This window comes from Homalodisca vitripennis, chromosome 4 (genome assembly GCF_021130785.1).
Source record: "Homalodisca vitripennis isolate AUS2020 chromosome 4, UT_GWSS_2.1, whole genome shotgun sequence".
Taxonomy (NCBI): Eukaryota; Metazoa; Arthropoda; class Insecta; order Hemiptera; family Cicadellidae; genus Homalodisca; species Homalodisca vitripennis.
This window is the reverse complement of record NC_060210.1, coordinates 152,375,626-152,388,597: the sequence shown is the minus strand read 5'-3', so window position 1 is coordinate 152,388,597 and position 12,972 is coordinate 152,375,626. Positions and strand designations below refer to the sequence as shown.

General features: G+C 30.8%; 1 protein-coding gene across 2 annotated transcripts in view; it reads left to right on the top strand.

Moving 5' to 3' along the window:
* Positions 1 to 10,480, top strand: part of LOC124360347 (polycystic kidney disease and receptor for egg jelly-related protein-like) — a 135,743-nt gene extending 125,263 nt beyond the window's left edge. For both annotated transcript variants that reach the window (XM_046813897.1, XM_046813898.1), the window contains exons 31-34: positions 2,033 to 2,119; positions 4,041 to 4,229; positions 6,107 to 6,336; positions 9,448 to 10,480. In XM_046813897.1, coding sequence (XP_046669853.1) covers positions 2,033 to 2,119; positions 4,041 to 4,229; positions 6,107 to 6,336; positions 9,448 to 10,197 — 1,256 coding nt within the window. In that variant the 3' untranslated portion in view covers positions 10,198 to 10,480. The remainder of the gene's footprint in view (positions 1 to 2,032; positions 2,120 to 4,040; positions 4,230 to 6,106; positions 6,337 to 9,447) is intronic.
* The last annotated feature ends 2,492 nt before the right edge of the window (positions 10,481 to 12,972 follow it).

Genomic DNA, 12,972 nt, shown 5'->3' with positions numbered 1-12,972 from the left:
GTTCATAATCCCCTGCAATTATTTGTATGTAGTGGCTGTTTGTGTGTGGGTGTAAATCTACCTGGATCCAACTGCAATCGTTTTCTTTTAATACTATTGAGAAAGAGATTTAAATTTTTAATATTAAATGTCTGTGTAAAGGGTGTTAAACTAATCCCGGGACCAGTGCCGCATTTCCCTATAGGCCCACTAGGCCCAGGCCTAGGGCGCAAAATTTTAGGGGGCACATAAATTTTAAAGTACACAAAAGAAAAAAGTTGCGGGGCCAAGGTCAACTAGGTCCGGGGTGCGACGTTGACTCATTCATTGCTTCATTGCTTTTTTTTATTCAAAGCACTCCTATATATATACTATTGTAATTATCGTTCATCAAAATTACGTAATTAAGAAATTTACTGTATTTCTACGTCAGTGTAATCAGAGTCCTCTGGGGGGGGGGGGGGCGCTCTTTGGTCTGTAGGCCTAGGGGCGCCGAATTTGTAAATGCGGCCCTGCCCGGGACTGATTTATATAAAAATAGTCATTACAAATAGAGCCACAAAACACAGTATTTTGGTCTATTAATACTTAAGATGCCGGAAGTAGTGTTTGCCTAAGATAAAGTGAACACTTCAGTCCTAATGTGAAAAAGTTCATGCATAACAAAGTAATAGCTGATTATAACAGCGTATATTTAAAATAGTATTTTTAAACCGCATATGTAAAGAATGATGATTAAAATGTCACCATGAGCTTCCGGGACCTCTACTCTTATTTAAAAACCGTCTTCTATTTACAATAGGTACTTTTCCTGCCACGTTTAATAATAATCCCATCGTAGTTTTGTTAACAGAGGTCTTTAATTACTTTTCTTTATTTCTGAGGTTTGCAACATAAGTGAGGCATGAACAAGACATTAAAAAGACGTAATGTTAAAATTTACCCTGTTATAACCAAGTTTTATGTTGTGCTTAAACTTTTTGAAATCAGGCGAGTAACATTAAATATCCCTTATGCGAAAGTGGACTGACAACCGGCTTCTAAGGAAAAATAAATAAACCTAAATTTTGTTTTACTAATACAAATCTGTAATTTGTTTTAAGATTTGTTCTGTCACTATTGCAATTATTGTTCACAGATAAAATTAAAATAATACAAAATCTGATACATTTCGGTTAGAGCCAAAATTGTATAATAAAAATAAAGACATTTTACTTAATATACTTCTCAACGTATGTCCCCATTACATCCCCCTTTCCTCTGATTCCTTGCAGGCCGTCACCCTGGCAGCCCTTGTATTGTTCTAAATACGTGTTAAAACACTGTTTTATGTGCAATAACATAATTGAAGGTTTTTAGAAATATTTGTATTGGTTAAATTTAATAAAACTGTCCCTGGACTTTTTCGACACCCGCTTTAGTCATATAACGCTTATTTAACAGTACTTTACGTGTGTGTCGATTTACTTTAAGTGTGCAGATTCACTCTACCCAAAATTAGCGTACTTTACGTTTAAAGTTTCTAAGAGGAAGGTTCTCTATCGATTTTAAGAACAACAAGGTTGTGTGACTTTGAAATGCAAATTGGCTCTTAGCTTACGACTAATTCATCACTTAATTTCCCTGTGACTAACCTTTGTAGAACAGGAAAAATGGTGTTGTCGAATTTAATGGCATTGCTGAGACCAGGAAACCGTTATTCCTAGGAAAATAGAATTCCTTGCATGGCAGAGAAACCGCCATGCCAGTACGGTAGGACTTACTATTAGGGAGGGGTGTTAGCTTCCGTCAACAGTCTGTGGTGGTTGATAAGAATTATCATCTAAGCCTTCAAAACCAATCATTTTAAATATAAGAGGATTTTCCTTATTATTTTCTCTTATGATTTTTTTATTTAGATGTTTAATTTATAGGAAATACAAGACACATAATATCAGCAAACCTGGATAGAGATTTGAAAAGAACCAAAGTACAGAAAATCTATTCAAAAATCTCTACCTAAATTAAACAGTATGACACAGCATTTTAATGTGGTTTTATTTTATGATTACAGATTTGAAGACCGGGGCGTACTGGCTATCAGACTTTACTGGGATAGTGTTAGGACTGCCCTTGTTGAGGCAGCTGCGCGTAGACACAAGTAAGATCAAAACACACAAAGCGTAGAACGCGAATGAGAGAAATATATGTAAATCATCTCCTCTAATATAATTCTTGTAGTATTCTGTACAGATGAATTTTTGAAGGATGTATACGAAACTATTTAATTTCATTATTATATTATACTATAATATATAGTATATATAATATATGTATATATATATATACATATATATATATATACTATTATAATATATATATATATATATATATATATATACATTATATTCTACAACACAATTTGTATTACGTATTGAAATTTTAAAAATTTGTCTACATAGTGAGTACTAATATTTTGCCTGCCGCCTTGGCTCCTCTGGCAAGAAGAAATAATCAAAGCATTTGTTATTCTAAGGATTTTGACGTAATGTGTGTAAATACCCTGATATCTGTATGTAGTAAATAGAACTAAAGTTTATTTGAGTATCTGCTCTTATTTAAATCACGATATTCACACATACAATATAGTATATATATATATATATATATATATATATATATATATATATATATATATATATATATATATTTCTAAGTTATTGATAGGTTTTACTGCCATTGCCTTTAAGCGTATTTTTTTAATATTTTATCACAGGATAAAATCCATTCACGATATAACAAAATATAATCAATTAGTCTATTATCTAATTTATATTTATAGTATTTAATACATAACTGTAATATTCTTTATTAATTAAGAATCATATTCAGTTACAGGCATAATGTGTTATAAGATACTGAGATTCAGTATTTGGTATCTATTAAAAAATACCTCCAGTATCGCCAGTATCAGGTTTTCCAGTCAAAGTAAAGAACCTTTCTGATTGCACTTAATTTCCAGTTTTTACCTATCGAACTCAAAGTTGATGCAGTGACCTCTCATACTTGCATGTTGCCTAGCCTCTTGAACCATAGGTCTCTGAAATACGCGGGATTCAGGATCCCTGGCTACTAAAATTAAAAAGAAACAGGTTTTATAAGAATCTGAATCCATCTTCTGAGTCGGAATAGCTAAATGTTAAACAAGGTGGTATGTACAAGTTCAAGTCTGTACCTCATTTCATCAGACTACATTTGATATTGTGTTTAAATTGCATATGATTGTATTCAGTTTGAAATTATACCATGTTTAGACATTTTACATTGTTATACGTTACAATATTTATAACACGAAGTGTTATACATTTTGTAACATATAACGATATCAAATATCTAACATCATTTTATTCTTCAATCCATCCATCGTAATTAACAAACATTAAAAAAAGAAGTACTCAGTTTGTTTACAAATGAGTACCCTGTTATTTTCTTCTTGCCATTATGATTACCCATAAGACTAATGAGATAAATGTTTAATACTACTCAGCCAAATCTCATGGAGTGACGTACACCACCGTCAATATCAGTATTGACTTTATAGAAAGGAGAAAGATTCTTAAAAAAAGTCTATATTTCAGTTCATTCTCAAGATATTGTCATCAGACAGACATAGCAGAGATTTTTCAGACCCTTGAGTGATTGGAGTGCTAACGCTCTGCATATAAACTTTTAGATATCTTATATGGTAGGTAGTTAGGCTACAGTTAACGTAAAACGTTTTATTGTGTTTCGGTTCTTGGGCACCTACCTGCATTTACAATTCTCCCTCTCTATATTTATTATTTATTATTAACATTAACACTAAAGAATTTAAAATTAGTTTACACGGTAAAAATATTATTATACAATTTTGTTATTTTTCTTTTATAAATAGCGATTTGTATTAATAAATTATATGAACTTATTAAATCGACAATATGACTTTAGATCTAATAGAACACATAGGATATTTAATTAAGTAACCATTTTTTTCTCACTCATTTATCGGTTTCTAAAAGTAATTTTCTTCTGATATAATATAGAACCATGTGGGAACCAAGTCAACCAAAATGCAAGCTGCATACCTGAACTCAGTAAATCGCATGCAGATACCGACGTTTATGCAGTGGGTTGGAAGTCTGCCCTCTATTCTGACGTATTGAAAAATAACTCTCCTTGGAAGTACATCAAAAAAGATTCAACATTCACATTTACACTGTTCAGATTATATGGTAAGTACGATCAATTAACTCATCACATATAGGGAGTGGAAAACACCGTTTCAACTATAACAAGTAAGTATCAGGTTTCACCAGATAGAATTCAAGCGGTGGATTATTGGACGTGTCTGAATATTATTTGTCATGCATTAATATTCAAATAAATGAGAACATAAAGTTAAGTTTAAAGGTTAATGTATAATTTTTAATTATCAACATGATGCACAATCTAAGTTTGGTGATATTGTTAAAGTAAATACTACTTCCATTTATTTTTATAAAAGACAAATGACTATAAATTAATTTAATATGCCAAAATTATAATTTGGAATGTTTAAAAAAATTCTTGCAATACCCATACTATTCTAAAAGGGCCTAAGTTTAGGATATTAAAATTTTTTGAATAGTAAAAGTCGTAAACAAGTATTGCTACAATAGATACACTAATCTTGTGGAAACCAAGCTACAGTATAAATTTCTAGCTTTGGGTATTTTTACAGGTTAGATACTATTGGTCTAGAACAGCATTTTTGTTTTTGTTAAAACCTACATATATTAAGGTATATACTCTTAATATATGTAGCAGCAGATTTTGTAAAACCTTTGTTCAAAATCGAGGATTTAAATATACGTTGTATTAAGTGTATTTTTATATGTACGGTGAAGAATAATTAAAGGAAAATATGAAAAACTGTTTCTAACTCCACTGAAGAAATAATTGAAGATACCATAAAAATATTTCATAAACCTCTGAATAGACTTCATAAGAGTAAGTTTATAGAGCAATTCATTAATTATTCATAAAATGTTTCACATCAATCTATCTTATTTTAATTTGATAATAATCTAATATAGTAAAAAATACAACATAGTTCAAATTGGATAAAAATAAAGTTAATTTTTAAATAAAAAAACTTTAAATACTCATATATTTATTAAAACATCATTAACTTTCTATCAGCGTGTTTAATACTTACCTGAAAACTGTCCAAGTTTTATTGTCTTTGTATGATGTAATACTCAGTATCGTTAAAATTAAATTCATATCAGAATCAAAATAAAACCTTAAGATGTAGATACAAACGCGAAAAAGTATAACTTGGAACAAGTAGGCCTGTAATCAACCAAAGGTTTTAATCTAATATATTTTTTAACACAGGAAAAACAAATATTTTTTATAAATATAGATATAATTGGTACCAGGAAATATTTTTATTGTATAAAAATAATAATATAAAAGTTGTAATTCACAGTGAAACTATTTAAATAATGAAATAATAACTGTAAATGTTTATGAATATGATCTAAAGAACAAATAACATTCAAACGAATAACGAATAAACAGCAACTTAAAACGAGCTACTAATATATAAAGGGCTATTTATAACCATTTTTTATATACTTGCAGTTCCAACTCATCAAATACATGGCTCATTTTATTCGAACAAACAAAATCAACGTCCAAATTATATTCATATAATACATTTAATAAATATATTGTAAAATAATGAATTGACAGCTTAATTAATATTTAATATTTTAAAATATGATAAAAAAGTATAGGAACTAAACATCTCAATTATTATACACCATAATTAACACGTATTAATCAATGTCATCATCATACATAAAGATCACTCAATTTAAGCTTCAAAGCTAGTCTTGGAAAAATATTGTTAAACATAGAAGGATAGATGTTGTGAGAACATTTAAACTTCCAGTTAAGATATTGCCCAGTGCCCTGTATTCAGCCATTCTGAAATTTCACATTTGCCAGTTCTGTTAAAAAGCCCCATACACGTAACTTGTAGGATATGGCAATAGTATCCTAGTGAAAACAGTACAATGTTGGGTGCTATACACTATACAGTTACTAATAATTATTTCAGGTAAATCTGGCAAGTTATATGAGCGTGGAGGGTATGCTGTTACATTGGGGCCTACGAGACATGAAGCAGACATTACACTGGTAGAACTAAGAAGAAACAATTGGCAGGACAAGTTAACACGAGTCGTAATTATAGAGCTGACTGTCTACAACATTAATCTGGACCTCTTGAGTCAAGTCACTCTCATTGCAGAGTACAAGATTACTGGCAATATTCTCCTAAAGGGACAGGTGAGATAAATAAATAAAAATTGCACGGTTTGTTATATTATTCTGCGTATTCTATGTAAGAGTGACTATGAACAACGTTAATCTGGACCTCTTGAGTCAAGTCACTCTCATTGTGGAGTACAAGGCTACTGGCAATATTCTCTTAAAGGGACAGGTGAGATAAATAAATAAAGACTGCACGGTTTGTTATATTATTCTGCGTATTCTATGTAAGAGTGACTGTCTACAACATTAATCTGGACCTCTTGAGTCAAGTCACTCTCATTGCAGAGTACAAGATTACTGGCAATATTCTCCTAAAGGGACAGGTGAGATAAATAAATAAAAATTGCATGGTTTGTTATATTATTCTGCGTATTCTATGTAAGAGTGACTATGAACAACGTTAATCTGGACCTCTTGAGTCAAGTCACTCTCATTGTGGAGTACAAGGCTACTGGCAATATTCTCTTAAAGGGACAGGTGAGATAAATAAATAAAAATTGCACGGTTTGTTATATTATTCTGCGTATTCTATGTAAGAGTGACTATGAACAACGTTAATCTGGACCTCTTGAGTCAAGTCACTCTCATTGTGGAGTACAAGGCTACTGGCAATATTCTCTTAAAGGGACAGGTGAGATAAATAAATAAAAACTGCACGGTTTGTTATATTATTTTGCGTATTGTATGTAAGAGTGACTATGAACAACGTTAATCTGGACCTCTTGAGTCAAGTCACTCTCATTGTGGAGTACAAGATTACTGGCAATATTCTCTTAAAGGGACAGGTGAGATAAATAAATAAAGACTGCACGGTTTGTTATATTATTCTGCGTATTATGTAAGAGTGACTGTCTACAACATTAATCTGGACCTCTTGAGTCAATTCACTCTCATTGTGGAGTACAAGGCTACTGGCAATATTCTCTTAAAGGGACAGGTGAGATAAATAAATAAAAATTGCACGGTTTGTTATATTATTCTGCGTATTCTATGTAAGAGTGACTATGAACAACGTTAATCTGGACCTCTTGAGTCAATTCACTCTCATTGTGGAGTACAAGATTACTGGCAATATTCTCTTAAAGGGACAGGTGAGATAAATAAATAAAGACTGCACGGTTTGTTATATTATTCTGCGTATTGTATGTAAGAGTGACTGTCTACAACATTAATCTGGACCTCTTGAGTCAAGTCACTCTCATTGCAGAGTACAAGATTACTGGCAATATTCTCCTAAAGGGACAGGTGAGATAAATAAATAAAAATTGCATGGTTTGTTATATTATTCTGCGTATTCTATGTAAGAGTGACTATGAACAACAATAAACTGGACCTCTTGAGTCAAGTCACTCTCATTGTGGAGTACAAGATTACTGGCAAATTCTCCTAAAGGGACAGGTGAGATAAATAAATAAAGACTGCACGGTTTGTTATACTAGTCTGCGTATTCTATGTAAGAGTGACTATGAACAACAATTAATCTGGACCTCTTGAGTCAAGTCACTCTCATTGTGGAGTACAAGGCTTACTGGCAATATTCTCTTAAAGGGACAGGTGAGATAAATAAATAAAGACTGCACGGTTTGTTATACTAGTCTGCGTATTCTATGTAAGAGTGACTATGAACAACGTTAATCTGGACCTCTTGAGTCAAGTCACTCTCATTGTGGAGTACAAGATTACTGGCAATATTCTCTTAAAGGGACAGGTGAGATAAATAAATAAAGACTGCACGGTTTGTTATACTAGTCTGCGTATTCTATGTAAGAGTGGCTATGAACAACGTTAATCTTGACTTCTTCGGTCAGGATACTCTTGTAGTGAAGAGAAAAGAATGAATACTCTCAAAATTAACCTAATGTGCCACTGAGATCAGAAACATGGGAGTTTCTGATCTCACTGGGTTAGGTTTATAAGGTTAGATTGGGTTTGGTTATGTGGGGGTAGGTAATGAGATAAAGTTAATTTAGGGGTCGTAATATTTTAATACTCCTATATACTATGATACTTTACGCAATCATGGCCGCACCTACATATTTTTACAGAGGGGTGGGCAAGCCTTAAAATTGCCGCCCCCTTTACAACTCTCAGCTCCGGTAATTAAAACAGTACTTTAAATGCTGTTTCTTAATTAGTTACTAAAAAATCCAGAAGTCCTAAATCATAATTATTATACTTGGGGACTTTGAATCAGCTATAGAGCTAAGGTTTCTAACCTAAGTTTACTAGAAAGGTGAGAAAAAGACAAAACAGTTATTCGTCTAACATTTGTTTATTTATATATGTTGATTTGTGTTAGCTTAATTAAATATGCTAAGTTTATTTGTATGGATTAATACGTTGAAAAATATCTAACCTTAAAACTTAATATTTAATTTCTTAACATACAGCAATGAAAGATTATTGCATCTGATTATCTTTTTACTTAAAACCATTACGATAATAAATTAATAATATAAAAATATATTAATAATAATAATAATAAGACCCAATATTCTAAATTTAAAATCATAATACTTAAAGGGTGTTAAATTAAACGCATTAGTTTGTATTTTCAAATTTTATGGTGTCCCTATCGCTTTGAAAGTCTGACGAAAGCAAAAGTGCTTTTTCCGTTGCTTCTTTGTAAAAACTTAAAAATGACTTAATTAATGTCAAAATAAAAGATTGTTGATAATTTTAACTAGTTTCCACAAAAATGTTGACAGTTTCCTAATCTTTTATTAGAATAAAAAATATGTGCTATATTATACTGAATAAATAATGCAATTATATGTGAAAGGACGTACTTGTTCTGTGTTTATCACTCACCTATATAAACATGTGGAAAGTGTGGTCAGACGCCATTAATAGCACTTAATAATTTATAGTGTTGTTTTCCAGTAGGTGGCAGAGAAATTTTATTTATAACAATACGACTTAGCTTTCTTGATATATAAAAAGGAATATGTATTTTTATACGATAATACGATAGAAAGCTAAAAACACCAAACAATTTTATAACTATTCATATTTTAGCCAGATATGTTTTATACCAATATTATTAGAATGATTTATTGCTATATTGCCCTCATTGATTTCCTCACACCTTCTATAACACTATTTATTTTATTTCCTTTTTTCTAGGTCATCTCTGTGAAGCACATCGTGGTTTTCAGTGCTTGGAAAATTATATATATTTGTTACATTGTATTTTATCTTTACCGTTGTCTTTCGCATATCAATCGAGAAGGTCTATTTGAATATCTCTCGAGTGTAACAGATGTACTTCGTTTACTTATAGTATTACTCGGTTTCATAAGCTTTGCAGTCTACTTTATTTTTTATTACTCACTTAAGAGTTATGTTTGGTCATTTGGAAAGCAAGGCATGAATATTTATTTTGACTTTGATACATTTATGTTCTATTACGTACAGTTACAGATATGGCTGTCAGTCTTATTGTGTATAGCTATTATACGTTTACTTATGTTACTGCGTTTTGGTAGACCAATAATAACTTATTATTACACAATAATAATTTCATTCAAATTGTTACGTTGGCTAATACCTGTATTAATCTTATACGTGATAACTCTTTATTTTTTAGCTTTCTATTTAAATCTATATACAATGTTCGATCTGTACACTTTGTTAAAAATATATCACCGAATTGTATATAACCCTACAGAGATTGCACAACTTCATGCAAAACTGTTTATATTTCTTAAGATTGTTTCTTTAGGTGTATTTATGTCAATTTTCATTATAATATTTATGTATTATATTAAAATTGCCCGTTCGTATAAACTGCAACATTCAGATGATTTCAATTATATATATTTTCTTTTATCTCAATCAAACAAAATATTAAAAAGAAAAAATAACAAAATATGATTCCAATCACTTTTTAACCGTTCACTCATTAATTTAAGTAATTAATAGAAATTAAATTTTATAAATGAATCTGAATTACATGTTTATGTATTTTATAACATCTGAATTAGATAATACCTTAACATTTAGGTACTTTATACAATGTATAAATTGTATTTATAACTTTGAATTCATTTAGTTATGTTATAAGATTTTACTGTTATAAGGTAGTTCTGTACCTATTGTTGTGTTTTACTTTTATTATATATACAGAGTTCTGTTTGTTACCACTATGTAAAAAATAAATGCCTTATTGTTAACTACACATAGTTTTTTTATGAGCTTTAAGTATAGACATGTTTCTTAACACTACCTCTCCATCTTTCTGATAACTCATGATAACATGGTTTTAGCTATTTGATATTTGGTATAAATGGTCATCTTGGCACAACAATTATGAGATTATGACTAGATCAACCGTAACACCAATGTAACATGTTAGAATGTTTCCTGTTACTTTGACGTTTTGCCATCAAATTCAGTAACATTCTTCGTTTATAAGACGAAACTATGTAAAAATTTTCAAATTTCTAGAAACTTTTTTATTAAGAGTTACCACATAGGCCGTCAAACAGACAGAGGACAGTATGTCTTTAAGAAATAGTTGTTAAAATCAACTCAATATTTTTTCGAGTAAATATGTAGCTGAATACATTTTCTGTCCATTTATAATGAGTTACTTATAATCTACAAACTGTTTCACACATCAGTTCAGCTTAAAATCAACAGAAGTCATTACTAGAATATACTAGTTGTTATAATATACTAATATTTAATACACAAGATGACGTAGCTATTGTAGGAAGGGTTGATTCAATTTAAATGTTCACTTTAGGTAAAGTTCATCTTCCTTTTAGTGCAGCGTCTGGAAACTGGTGCTGTTTCAGACTTGAATTCTGGAATCCTGAGTCATGTTCGTCTGAAGAGAAGAAAATAGTCACTGAGATAGAATGAACTATTTACACCGTATCGACATCAGAGACACATAGACTACAAAATAAAATAAAATATAGTGTAATCTAAATGAATAGGTGTTCTCATTGTCCCGTCAGGTGTACAGTTGAGTGCACTACGATCTATAAGCTCAGTGGATTAACTGAGATTTCAACGTATAACGTAGCTATGTGGGAAGAATTCATTTAATTAGAATGTCGAATTTAGCTCCAGTTTATCTTTCTATTTGCGCCCCGTCTGAAAACTGATGTTGTCACAGACTTGACACATGTTCCTCTGATGAGATCCAAAAAAGTATGTGTCAGCTTAAGATACCAGACGCTGAACAAAGAGGAGGGTGAACTAGAGTTAAACTCAACACTCACTGTACAAGATATCGCACAGACCTGCAGACAGTCGGACAGTTTTCTATTTTATCTGATGACCCCAGATCTAATATGACTATGATCCCAATAGTCTTCTTCCTTGGTTTACTATTTAACTTTATTTACTTATTAAACCTCTCTTTATCTGTAATCCATTTTAATGCACAAATTCATCTTAATTTACCTATCTCATAGAGCTTTATGTGAATGTAAATTTGTGGTTTTCTGAACTTGGTTAGCCTAATCTTTCAACTCTGTTTGATAATAGCAAATCTAGATAAAAGATTATTGCATATTTACCTGGTTATTTATACGAAAAGTTTTTGTAAGAGCTTGTACAGCTTATAATTTGTTGAAGCTGTAATAGTACACGTTATTGTTAACAAATGGCTTTTTAATTATTTTACAATAATTGCATCGTGTTTAAATGAGGTTTGTCAATTGTAGATTATTTTTTTGACAATAATTAATAAATCAATAGAGAAACGCAGTGGAAAATTGATGAGCATACTATTAGACTCCTATATTTAAATATAAGTTATATTGGTAAACACTGGGATTCTCTAAGCCTATACATGGCGTTATCTAAAAGCAAATTCTATAAACTAACACTAATACAAGTATTTTGAAACGAAATTGAGATCCATTTTTCTAATGTAAATTTTACACTCAATTCAAACTTAGGGTACGATAAAAGGGGAGCGGAATTGCAATGTATTCTAACTATATATGAAATTTAACTTTTTACTAATAACTCCAGACCAAATTATCACATTTGTACATATTATAGAGAAACTATAGCAAATGCAGTCGAGATTGTTTTACAGTCTCATAATTCATGCTGTTTATAAATCTCCTACGTCCTTGAGTGGTTCCACAATCCAACAAACTATTAATGAGCTAGAAAGTGGCCTTGAATATCTTAGAACTAGTTTAAATCTATTGTTTATAGGGGATACCAATGTGAAATTAAATGACAACAATAACGTAAATTCAAACACGTATGGACAACTTTTGTCAGAATGGGGCTTCGAACACGGAATATGGGATTCTGCTAGAGAGGAAGTTTATAAGTTTAGGGAAATCTAACGTAGATTATATACTATACAAGCTAAATAAAAATGTAGACAGGGTTTTCACAGGCGTAAATAAAACCAAAATTTCTGATCATTACATAATTACAGCTAAAATACATTATAAAAAAAAGCTTTTGATCCAGGTCCAGAGAATTCTTTTCAAATAAACAAGAATAAGGTAAAACATTAAATGGAGCAAGAAAATTGGGATTCACTGGAATTTAATGACGTTTAAAGAGATTTTAAAAGCCCTGTGACTAAGTTTCAAAGAATTTATGAGGAAAATACAAGTACATTTATTTAATCCAGCCAAAATTTCAAATCAAGAATGACAATTACAT